This window comes from Triturus cristatus, chromosome 4_1 (genome assembly GCF_964204655.1).
Source record: "Triturus cristatus chromosome 4_1, aTriCri1.1, whole genome shotgun sequence".
Taxonomy (NCBI): domain Eukaryota; kingdom Metazoa; phylum Chordata; class Amphibia; order Caudata; family Salamandridae; genus Triturus; species Triturus cristatus.
Window position 1 is genome coordinate 68,257,313 of NC_140585.1, and position 12,950 is coordinate 68,270,262.

The 12,950-nt window shown below is 46.5% G+C and overlaps 1 protein-coding gene across 10 annotated transcripts in view; it reads left to right on the forward strand.

Moving 5' to 3' along the window:
- The window catches only part of LOC146839543 (aldehyde dehydrogenase family 3 member B1-like), a 571,254-nt gene that overhangs the window by 255,358 nt on the left and 302,946 nt on the right, over positions 1–12,950 (forward strand). For all 10 annotated transcript variants that reach the window (XM_085651604.1, XM_085651605.1, XM_085651597.1 and 7 more), the window contains one exon: positions 10,529–10,614. In XM_085651604.1, the coding sequence (XP_085507730.1) occupies positions 10,529–10,614 (86 nt within the window). The remainder of the gene's footprint in view (positions 1–10,528; positions 10,615–12,950) is intronic.

Here is a 12,950-nt window from a genome sequence, read left to right on the forward strand (position 1 = left end):
CCCAGAACCTTAACTCTGCCAATCGAGTACTTACCCAAAAGCCGATAGCTCACTTTTCTTCCATGAGTTAACATTGACTGGTTTCTTCTGAAATTTCTTCCAAGTGTGGAGTTTCTAAAACGTAAAATATTCACCTAAAATCAACCGGGTAACGAAAACGGAAATACTCACCTGCTATTAGGAGAGCTCCCAGTGCTGGATCTTGGTGCCCAGCTGAAAAGTACTCACAACCGTACTTACCACTAACCCAATTTTCTCCCATAGGAAATCATTGACTGTTTTTCTGTGTAATTTCTTCTAAGTGTTGATTTTTGCAAACTACAAATATTCTTTAAAAATCGTACCAACTGTGAAAACGTAATTACTTACCTGTTTTAGATAGAGGTCCCAGTACTGTGCCTAGGAGCCCAGCCCTGGATTGCAAAAGTAACGAGAACATACTTTACCCGTAACTTGAATTTTCTTCCATAGGGAACCATTGACTGTTTTTCTATGACATTTCTTCTAAGTGTCAACTTTTAAAATAGCAAAATATTGCTTAAAAATCACAACAGTAACTTAACCAAATGTACTCACTTGTTTCCAAGAACTGTCCCAGGACTGAATCTAGGATCCAGTCCTGGAGTTAGAAAAGTAATCCTGAAAGTAATTAATTGCATATAACTTAAAAGTTTCCATTAAGCTCAATGTATTATTGTGTTGCCTATTGCAACAACCTGTAACTATTACCTACAAAAGTCAATTGCATATTGCAAAAGTATTTAACTAAAGCATCTCATTCTGAGAAAGTATATTTTTATACCTATTGTTGGTTCTAAAATAAAACAACCATATATTTTTATATAAACCATTGGCCTAGAGTTCAGTTCTTGAGTGTGTGAGACCATTTGCTGACTGAGTGTCTACAGCAAATGCTTTACACTGTCCTCTGATACTGCCTTACTGCTCGACCAAGCTACCACTTTAGAGAGTAAGGGTATATCTAACTTTAACCTCTGCCAAACCTCTGGGGACTGTGGACTCTGTACACACTGTACCTATTTGCGAACAGTATATGCAGAGCCATTTTCTCCCATTGGTGGATCAGCGGTGGGATACAAACTTTCATTTGTTGGACTACTTGGTTACCATGTGATCACACAACAGAACTCTTAAAACTGCCTTTAGAATTCTGATTGGTCTTTTCCAAAATACTAAAAGTCTTGTCAGGGCCTTGCTTAAGTCCCATTAGAAGTTTAGAAAAATAAAAGTCACTATAGTCAGGGTAGAGGATTAGAACTGTCAGGTTAGAATGACTCAAACAAACCCAGCTATTAGTGAAAATAATAACATGGACCTCGTGGAGGAGCTCGACCTCACACTTTACTTACACTTGTCTTTCAAGGAATTGAGGTCCCTATGCAAACTTAAAAAATTACCAATGGGCCTGCATCTAACCAAACTAGGGCTCCAGGAGCCCAGCACTGACCCTAAAAAGTACTCACAACCGTACTGTGAGAAGTTGGCCTGGCATATGCTGTTCCTAGTTATAGGGACACCTTGTACCAGTCCAATTCGACTCTTATTGATGATAGGTTTAAGACAACCTTTAAAGAAAGCTACCCTAGTGGTAGCTGTGGAGAGCAGCCTTCAGGCTAAGTCTTGAAGGAGTGTTAAGCTTATTGTTTTACCATAATAACCTCTTGAATAACCAAATGAAAGAGTAGCCCACGCAGGTATATATATAAAATATATGTATTTATTCTAGACAGAATCCCACAGTCTCTTTATGAAGCTGTGGCAAAGTTACAATATCAAACAAGCATTGATAGACACAATAAATAGCACTATTAACATTGGGCCCCAGGGGGGGACCAAACCATATACTAAAAAAGTGGTATAAGAACCACGACAATTCTACAGGCAATGCCTAGGGCATTCAGGATCGCTGGCCCCTTAAGAATCCACCCCAGGTTATGAGGAAGGGGACCCACGGGAGGCGCGTGCAGTGCAAGTAGCTGTTATCGGGATCTCTATTACAGCCTACGGAGAATGTCGCGGTTGGAAATAAACAGTTTAAAAATACTTCTAGCAGGAGTACAAAGTTAAAACTTTAGACTTAAGCTTTTGAGATGCCCACAACCACGAGAGTACCGAGGTACCACTGTTACCTGCCCCAGGGAAGCCGGGTGCATAGGTCGTTTCTGCTGTCGGGTCGCGGGCTGATTTTCAATGGGAAAATAGTCAAAAGTTCTGCTAGCCAAAAGCGTTGATGATGCCGTGAAGATCAAAGATGTGAAGAATGTAGAGAAGAACCTGAAAGCAGAGGGGACAGAGTCTGGGTCACGGCAAAGTGACCAGGAGGCTCAAAGCAAAGAGCCCTTCGATGTCGGGTGCTTCAGGTGGAAAGTTGTGTAGCTTGGATCTGCAGCCACGGTCTCCGGGAGGCTTCAAGGAAGGCCAGCTTCAGGAGGGCGACTGTCCCACGTCGGATGAGGGTCGCTGCGGTGTTAGTGTCCGGATTGGATCCACTAAGCCTTGGCAACCGCAACCCACGAAGAATAAACAAATCTGCTACTTTGCAGACCCACGAGGTCTGGGAGAGGTCTCCTTCGAGGAGACTGTAGAGCAGGCCTGGAGCAACCAGGGGAACTCTTGTTTTCAAAGATAGACCTCCGCTAGGGCCCACAAGTCGAGAGACAAGGGACCGCGGGAGGCAGCAATTTGGCGTGCGTAAAAGGGCACCCACGGGCCACCGGAGGGGACTAGGGTGCTGATCTTTGGCACAATTGCTGTAGAGTGGTTGGCTCGTAAACGGACCAAAGCACAACTTCCCCACTGGTCAGGGTCGTGTGCTATGCAAGAGGTGGCCGGGGTCTCGGGGTATTGGGGCTCTCGGCACCCATGCGGTCCACGGTGCCCAAACTCGTTGAGCACACTCACTGGCCTCTGGGATGTGCTGGAAACCCACCTCAAGGTTTCTGGAAGTCGTCGAAGTTCGTGAGAGCAGCGAAGTTCCAACCGGGTCACTTGCAGTGTTTCAGGTGCCTGCCAAGCAGGGGGATAACTCCTTTATCCCAAGGGAGATTTCTTCCGTCAGCTGGGCAGCAGCAAGTTGAAGGTCAAGACTGTAAAGTTCAAGATTAATCTGAGGCTCTGGGGCCACGTTATTCACCTTTATCCCCAAGATTAGGAGAGTGTCCAGAGTAGTGTCCACCAATGAGTGGTGAGGCGGGAAAGGGTGGCTACACCCTCTCCCCTTTGTGTGTTTCCCGCCTGGGTGAGGGGCAGGATGCGGTGTATGCAGAATTAGGTCTCTGCAGCTGCCTACGTGCAACTCTGAAAGGACATTTGGTGCACCCACCCTGTTCCAATCCACATTATCCTGTCTGGGGAGATGCTAGCACCTCCCTGCCACAGGAGCCCTATTGTCCAGCTGGCGAGGCTGGGGTTTTCCCCAGCAACAGCCAGCCAGGGTCGTGTAGGTGGTGGGCAGTAGCCATTTTGTGAAACTTGTGCACTTTTAAATTGGTGTCTAAATTCTACCGCTTTTCCCATATCGCCCTTCTAGCAAGGGGGAATCGTACCCTCATGCCCAAGGCTGGACTAGGGGTATGATTCCTACATGTTTGACACCAAACACGATATGGTTCTGTGTAGCCATTCTCAAGTTATCGCGGTATCGCGATAGACTTATAATGCGGTTAAGAGTATATGGTATGGCTACACTACAAACAACCCAGTAACGATTTTACGAAGGTTGCAGAGAGGCCCTACTCATGTAGAGGTCCCCCCTCACACATACTTCAGCACCCTGCCCTGTAGGATTAGCAAGGCCTGCTATAGGGGTGACCTATGAGAGTACATGTGTTGTAATGGGGTGGGATATAGGGTACCTATATCCCTGTAAGGGGTGCTAGCACCACCTTACCCAGACTACAGTAGTGGTCTGGTGGTGTCAGTTTGTATGGCTGTCCCAGGGAGGCATAATAAGTGCTGCAGCCCTGGTAGGCCTACTGAGGGACCCATGCCCTGGGTACCTAGGGTACCATCTACAAGGGACTGTCAGGGCATCCTCAGCATCCAATTGTTTGTACCTAAGGTACTTCACATTAGTTTTAGGGAGAAAGCAGATAGGCTGGGGTCCTGGATAGCAGGATCCCAGCCAGACTAGTCAAAAACCACTCAAATACCAGGCAAAAGGTTGGGGGCAACCATTAGTCAGATTCCACCTTCCTACACGTACTTACCACTAACCCAATTTTCTCCCATAGGAAATAATTGACTGTTTTTCTGTGAAATTTGTTCTAAGTGTCGATTTTTGCAAACTACAAATATTCTTTAAAAATCGTACCAACTGTGAAAACGTAATTACTTACCTGTTTTAGATAGAGGTCCCAGTACTGTGCCTAGGAGCCCAGCCCTGGATTACAAAAGTAACGAGAACATACTTTACCCGTAACATGAATTTTCTTCCATAGGGAACCATTGACTGTTTTTCTATGACATTTCTTCTAAGTGTCAACTTTTAAAATAGCAAAATATTGCTTAAAAATCACAACCATAACTTAACCGAATTTACTCGCTTGTTTCCAAGAACGTCCCAGGATTGAATCTAGGATCCAGTCCTGGAGTTAGAAAAGTAATCCTGAAAGTAATTAATTGCATATAACTTAAAAGTTCCCATTGAGCTCAATGTATTCTTGTGTTTGAAACTGTGTGGCCTATTGCAACAACCTGTAACTATGAGTGTGTGAGGCCATTTGCTGACTGAGTGTGTACAACAAATGCTTTACCTGTCCTCTGATACTGCCTTACTGCTCGACCAAGCTACCACTTTAGAGAGTAAGGTTATATCTAACTTTAACCTCTGACAAATCTCTGGGGACTGTGGACTCTGCAATACGGAGTAAGACCAGTTTTGGTTCCCTTCGCCAGGTGGATGAAGAAAAGCTGCCTACAACTCAACATGGACAAAACCGAAGTACTCATCATGGGCCCACACCACGACGCCTGGAACAACACCGGGTGGCCCCTGCCCTCGGACACCCACCATCCGCCACGGACCACGCACGCAACCTCGAAATCATTCTGGACTCTGAACTCAAAATGGACCACCAAATCAACACTGTCTCATCCTCCTGTTTCCACACCCTCCGACTCCTACAAAAGACCTTCAATTGGATTCCCCTCGAACACAAAAACCGTCACCCACGCCCTCATCATCAGCAGACTCGACTACTGCAACGCTCTCTACTTTGGAATAAACAAGAACCTCGCCAGTAAACTCCAGAATGTCCAGAACGCCTCCACAAGAGTAATCCTCAATCTACCACGTCCCTGCCACTTCACCCAACACCTGCAGACACTGCATTCGCTCCCCATTGAGAAGAGAATCACCTTCAAACTTCTCACCCACGCCCACAAAGCCCTCAACAACACAGGACCTGCCTACTTGAACCACTGCCTCTCTTTCCACGCACTCCAAAGAGCCCTCCGGTCAGCCCAGCTCTCCCTCGCTATTGTGCAGCCCATCAAGAAGACCAGAACAGGAGGTCGCTCCTCACCTTCCTCACAGCCAATGCATGGAACACCCTCCCACTCCACCTCAGACAGACGCCAATACTCTCCAAGTTCACGAAGGACCTCAAGACCTGGCTCTTCGACGGATTGCCGTGAGCCTCCAGAATCTGCGCATTCCCCTCCCCCACCTCCTTGATACCCTATCAAGTGAGTTGTTGCGCTCTACAAACGTATGATTGATTGATTGATTGAACCTCCAGCCCAGCAGTGTCCCCAGAGTCCTCTGCATCCCATCTCAGAAATGTGATAGGACTGGACAGCCCCAGATTGTATGTAGTGAGCTTCTGTTAGCAGCACTGCAGTGCAAGCAACTCCCGAGCCCACAGCCCCATTCTGAATAGCCATTTTCTCGTGAGGTATATGTGGTGCAGTATTTTGAGTTGGATAAGACGGTACTGAGCGGCCACTACTGCCTCTCTCAGGGTCGCCAACTCCTCCCTCCAGTTCTCATCCTCAAGTTGGCCCTGATACTGTGTCCTAACCTACCTCACCGTTACTCTAAGAGCTGATTTTTGGCATAACAACATTTGATATACTACCAACAGCTTGTGTGTTTTAATGTCAGTGAGCCGGGTTTTAGCCTCTGGAGGTGAATAAGCCTGAATTTTGGGCAAATAGGGGGTGAGAGAATGCCGAAGTCTAAAGAAAAACTGGCTGCGTGCATTTGGTAGTCTACATTATACTTGTAGCTCTGTGAAAGCCTTAAGGGATCCGTTTGTGAGAACATCTCCCAGCGTCATGATGCCAACTTCATCCTTCGTGGCAAAACCGTGTAAATGCCGATACCTGGGGAAGTCTAGTCCCCCTCCACAACTGGGTCCCCAATGTCAGTTGGCTAGCCCATCACGTGGCATTTGTGACCTGTTTTCATATAGTCAGTGCCACCCACGTGGAGCAGAGCATAGTGTGTGGTAAAGCACCACCGTATACAAGTTTGGGAAGCTGTCACGACCCAAGACCCAACCCTCCACTGCATAGTTTGGATCCTCAAATCCCTAGAACCACCAGTTCATTAAGTACCAGGAGATGTGGCGCTCTGTTATATTGCAACACGTCCGGGCAATGCCCTCCTCAAAGGTGAGCCTACAGCATTTTGCAAGGGCAATGCAGGGGTCCTTCGCTCCACAGGAGCTCCCTTAATGGGACATTGGCCCTAGCAAAGAAGGTTTTTTTAACTGGAAAGAGGAAGTTCTGGAGTTGATACAGTAGTCTCTGCAGTTAGACCATTTTGAAGATGACCGAATGGCCAAGCAGAGATAGCTGGAGGGAGTTCCAAAATGTAATGTCTCCAGCCAGTCTCCCTAGCTGCGAATGGAGGTTACACTCATAAGCCAAGGCTTTCTCTGCCGTGATATAAACCCAAAGGTATTTTACCCCTTCAGTAGTACACGCAATTCCAGGGCCCAAGACATGTCTGTCTTCCAATGAGCAATAGGATAGATGGATGATTTTGCTTTATTAATCTGCAAGCCCTAAATATGGATAACATTTGCAGGGCTCTAGGCCCCGAGCTGGGAGGATCATTCTGGAAGAGCAGGACATAGTTTGCAAATTATGAGATTCTGTCCTTTACCGTTGGAGACCATTGGGAGTCGCGGAGCAGAGTATCAACCTTCACCCATGCTGCCAGGGGCTCTATTGCCAGGGGGAGAGAGTGGGCATGCCTGGCGAGCCTCCTTATGGGGAACTAAGGGGGGATGGCATTGCCAATCTGCAGCCTGGCCTGGAGGTGGATGTAGAGCAGCCTTATGTATCCTATATAGCTTGATGGCCCGCCAAGCCAGCGCTCAGCTCAATAGCGTGGTTGACTCTTGTAATGTTGTGCCTAGTGACCCTCCGGGTCAAAAACCTCACTGATCTGGATGTACAAGTTTTCCAGTCATCCCAACAGTCTATTGGCCATCATATTAGCTCAGATCATAACATCTGTGTATATTAGTGAGATCAGGCATTATTCCTCACAGCCTTTGCCTTTGTGGCCTGATTTTGTAATCACCACTATGTCAGCAGTCCAGAGGTTTCAAGGTAGATGGCCCCTCTTTATAGCCTCCTGGAATGCTTGCAGCAGGAGTGGGCCCCCCTGAGGCCATAGGACCTTCCTAAACTTTACCAGGTACCTGTTTGGGCCCGGTGCATTACCCAATTGAAACTGTGCTAGGGCCTCCCCTGACTCCTCTGGTGTGACATCTGCCTCCACCATTTCCCTGTCTGCAAGCCCCATCTTGGTCACTGGAAGGTCTTCAGTGAAAAATTGCATGTCTGGCTGCTGCTCTTTCTGGCCGAGGCTATATAGTTGTTGATAGTAAGTGGCAAAAGCATGTGCTATATCCTCACTGCCCGTGACATGCGTACCATGGTCCTTTTCGATGTAAGATATGGGGTTTCCAATGACATGGGGTGTGCACAGCCAATGAAGAGTCTTGCTAGCGTTGTCCCCTCTCTGGTATATCTGGCTTCGTGTAGCCAACCACACCACCTGAGCCTCCTGCATGTGTTCCTGTCTCAGAAGCACCTGTGTGTGTAAAGAGTCCCTTAGAATGGAGTCATGTGCCTTGGCAAGGTATTGCTGTTCCAGCTCGTCAATGCGACATTCTAAGTCAAAGATCATTTGTTGGGACCTTCTTCCCTGGCCTTTAATATAGTTAATGATCTTTCCTCTCAGGGTGACATTCAGGGCCTCCCAGAGGATACTCGGGAAATCGAATGAACCACCCTTTTCTCTTAAGTATCATTCACCCATTTGTTGGCAAGCCTTGCAAAAGTCACCATCTTGCAGGCACCATTGACTCGGGCACCAAATTACTATGGAGGGCGGAGGCCCCCAGGCATGGTCTTTCTGCACAGGTGAGTGATACGATAGGCCTCGTTCTAGGATGCATGCATGGAGTACCCTATGGCCCTTAGTTTTAGGGTGTAACAAATAATCGAAGTGGGGGAAAGTCGTTTGTGGGTTACAGAAGAATGTATATCGACGCCCTGCTGAGTGGTGCGCCTGCCACATGTCCAGAAGAAACATATTTTGCAGAAACATGGCTAGAGTAGTTGGTTGTGCTGCCACTGTGGAAACCTTGGAAGGACAATCTAGTCCAGGGTCATAGACCCCCATTGAGGTCTTCACCCAGAACCCATGGGTCTGCTGGAAGCTCCAACAGGAGCTGACTCAATGTAGCTAGGAACTCCAACATCAAGGGGGGTGGGGCATAGACACAAACCCGGGACAACGGGGCTCCATGCAGTGACAATTTTGGCTGCCTAGCAGTCAGAAAGAGATTTGTATAGGAGGCTTCAGGGGGTGGTTACAGCAGAAGTGCACCAGTCAGGTGGCTTGAGCCATTTGACCACTTGATTTAAAGCCTACCAACAAGAGTTTTGAGCCAGGGCATTCTGGGTGGCTTACCTGGGCTTTATCTTATTACTGTAATGTTTTAATTTCTGTCCTAATAATAAATAGAACTAAATAGGTAGAATAATGTAAATCACCACCATATAGCGTCCCAGCCTATCATTCCATTCCCTTGATACCGCTAGGGGGACGCGTCTCCGCAGCAGTATAGCCACTCTCAAGCTGCGATGAAAATCTGCATGAAACACCCTTGTAAACCCTTTAAATGCTAGAAAAGGACCTTGTTGCCCATGAGATATGTTTCCTGCAAGAGGAGTATTTTTGGGTTATACTTGTGTGCCTCCCTCCTAACCGCCCCCTCATTATCTTTTCCAGGAGACCATTGACATTCCATGACAGAACGGCAGGCCGTCCCACAAAAGCAGTTAGGTGGGAGTCAGTCATCCGGCCGGGGGATGGTCATATCTTTGGAGAATGCCCTAGAGTCAAACGTGCATATATCATGCAACAATATGCTGAACCTAGATACAGTCACTAACCTGTTGATCCATTTTTCCCCACCTAGAATACATCTCTCAAGCAAACACGCCCCAGACAGTGTGCCCATAATGCCTGTGTCTGCAACTTCTGCCATTCATCATTCCATCTTCTTGCACGTTGCTGTGTCTCTACTACATTCGATAAAGCACTGAAGCTGAGCACCACTTGTAATATGGGTTTTTTCAGCCAACCTCTTAATTTCACCCCTGCATGCACCCTCCATGAACTGCTCCCAGTGTGCAGAATTTTGTTTTACACCACAGCAGAGGGCCAGTAACTGGCAATACGTTGTTATCATCACCATACTACACCCATTAGTTTCCTTGTAAGTGCCCTTGTCCTACCTTCGCTCTAGTGTAGAGAATAACCTGGAGACACCCACCTCAACATACCTGCCATTTATGAATTCAACTACCACAGCGACAACTGCCCACTGATGTCAACATCTTTACTCTGCCACACTAACACCATGCTCTCCCTTTCAATCTTCAGTGCCCTTTTTCTATCCCCTTACCTGCCCACTAGCATGAACAGTGTGGTCACAGTGCCACAGATCACTGATCTGCACCCACAGTGCTAAACCTGCCCCTCTACCTCCCATTACACTTGTGCAGGCTGGCACAATGAATGTTTTAACCAACCCTGTCTAGGTCGGTGTTCCTTTTTAACTGTTTGAGTGCACCACACACACCTGTGCAGACACACTCACACACTCTTTCTCAAGCACACTCAAACACTGTGTCCGCACACACACAGATACTCCCCCACACTCTCACACACCTACACACACAATCACACATCACCGAACAATACAGTGTTTACACACAACCAGAAAGTCCAGAATAGTGCTCGTAAGCTCATCTGAACATCCCCAAATTTGCTAAAGGGCTACTCCTATAGCATGCGTGTGCTACACAAGTAGCTGTAACATAACCCAACCCAACATAACATGTCTCCTCCTGTAACATAACACAACAAAATATGTATCCTCCAGAGTTAAGGAAAATTGACTGTTATCCACCCAAAGGAACAGCTTTGAACTCCAGGGATTGTCTGACGTGTGTTTCTTTTTTCCCTTTGTAGGAAACTGCAGCATCCTGAAGCCATCAGAGATCAGCAAGAGCACAGAGAAGCTGATGTCTGAACTGCTGCCTCGCTATCTTGATCAGGTGTGACACCTTTCCACCTTCGGAGTTTGTTTTTGGGTGTAGTCTTAGCAAAATGCTTTCTTGTTAGTTGTTAGGGTGGTACTATTCAACTTACCACTTTTAGACTGAAGGCACTAATATTGTGCATGGCTCCTGCACTGTTTAGTGCATAGTGACTTACTTGGCTCAAGAACTATAGCTCCTGCACAGACCTAAGCACCGGCCTTTTTGATCTGTTGTTTAAATAGTTAGTATTTTCTTCCCATGAGTAGAGCCGTCTGTAGTCATATGTGTATACCAGACTTTACGTTTATGTAACAATTGTTTGCATTTGATGATTGTTGATACACTCTCTAACTCTCTATCTGAAAAGTAATGACTTTTATGAAAACAAGTAAAGAAATACTGTGCTACGCAAAACTAGCTGCAGAAACTAGTGATCATGTGAACCAACTTTCTAGATGTGTCTTCCAAAGTTCTATTGCAAGCCCTCAATCATTTCATGCATCTCACGCATCGTGAAGTTTTTTCTGCTGTAAATGATAACCCTATATTGAAAGACACCAAGGTCATGCCTGTAGGTGTGGGATATCCATGGAGCTGCAAGACTGGAAGGAGTCTATGGAGAAACCATGTTGACCTTGGTGGTTCTGCCTGAGCTGGACCCTCTGGTACACGGTGTGGCTGCACCAGAGCGGCTAGAACCATGAGGTGGTGCCATCATCCAGAGAGCTTGTGGTGGTAGCAGCTGCATTATGTGCACCCTCAACTGGGGTGTCATCTGGCTTTTTATTAACCAACCATACAGCTAGGCACAAACACCTGCTTAGTGCCAGGCTACCATCACAGCTTTACAAATACACAAATATAACAAAACAGGTACCCTTACAAGTCAGGGCTCCGCTTTGCTGTACACTACGGTACCTGGGTACCATTGAATGTTGGCTGCTCTCTGGAGAGCTGTGGTACTGGGTGGCAATGTGCCTTCCTCCTGACGAGACCCACTTGTGGGGGAAAACTGAGACCCCATAATAATGGCAGGTCGAGTGCGAGATGAGTGCCAAATAACAATTGGTTCACTGCTGTGGCGAGGCCCCTGCTCGTCCTGCTCTCAGTCCATAGTGTGTTATGAGTGTTGTAACACTTATCTCTGTATTGGCCACTGGCCAGATTGGTGAGATACAAAGGTGCATATTAACATTGGTGGGATGTTTACTCAGGGATCACATTGATCGAAGGCCTGTCCATGGGATGGGCTGTGATAGAACTTGACCTGAGAGGGTACGTGATGAACTGCCTGTGTGCTGTGGTAGTCCCCTCAGTTGGGTAGGCAGTAGGTAGTTACAGGCTGTAAAGACCTCTGAAAGCTAGGGCCATGGAATCAGTTACCAGAGGCAGAATTGAACAGGACAAGAGCAAGAGGAGTCCTTGGTGCAATAGATAATAGGGCAGTTTTGGAGCCCTCTAAAGAGAGGACAGTGAACTGAGTTAATAGAGTAGAATTGGTGTGAGCAGATAGGGGGGAGCTGAAAAGTGAGTGAAAGAAGCTTTTGTCTTCTCTGTCTTGGCTGCCTAGAAGTCAGAAAGTAATTTCAATAGAAGTTTTCAGAAGGCAGTAACAGCAGAAGTGCAAAAGGCAGTTGGCACAAGCCATTTGACTACTTTATTTAAAGCCTAACTACAAGAGTTTGGATCCAGGCAAATGGGGGCGGCTTATCTGGCCCTTATCTTCTTAATGTAATTTTTAATTCCTGTCCTAATAATAAATAAAAATAAATGGGTAGAAAAATGTAAATATTACCAGTCTAATCTGGATGTCCCTTTGATCCTGCTTTGGGAGAAATGCTTGGTAGGGGTGTCTTTACTGGAAGCCCAGAATCAGTCAGATACCATTGTAGACTGATGTGAAGACCTCAGCAGTGTTTAATATAGATATCCTTTGAACACTACGATTCCACTAGTGTTAATAGATCTGATACAGTTGTACTGCTTTTACAGGCTTGAACTGTCATGGTGGGGACCAGTTATTTGCTGGCTCCAACTGCTATTATATGATTTTAAAAAAGTTTATGTGGTGGCCTGTTTGCTCTATTGTATTGACACAGTTGTGGCATAGCCCACAGCGTCCCCTTTACTTGCTCAGTCTTATTGCTTCTCGCTGTCAGTCCCATGCCACTTTGGATGTGGTTCCTGCTTTTATCCCCACTTCATCATAAATAATTGAGCATGGAATATGAGAAGTAAGTTTGGGTATAGAAAGGGGCCATATGTGGAAGAGGCTGTGTTTGTGTTAATTTGGAGTGGAGATAGTTGTTAAAGGTTACACTGCCCTCCCTGAGGGACTCTGCATATCACCT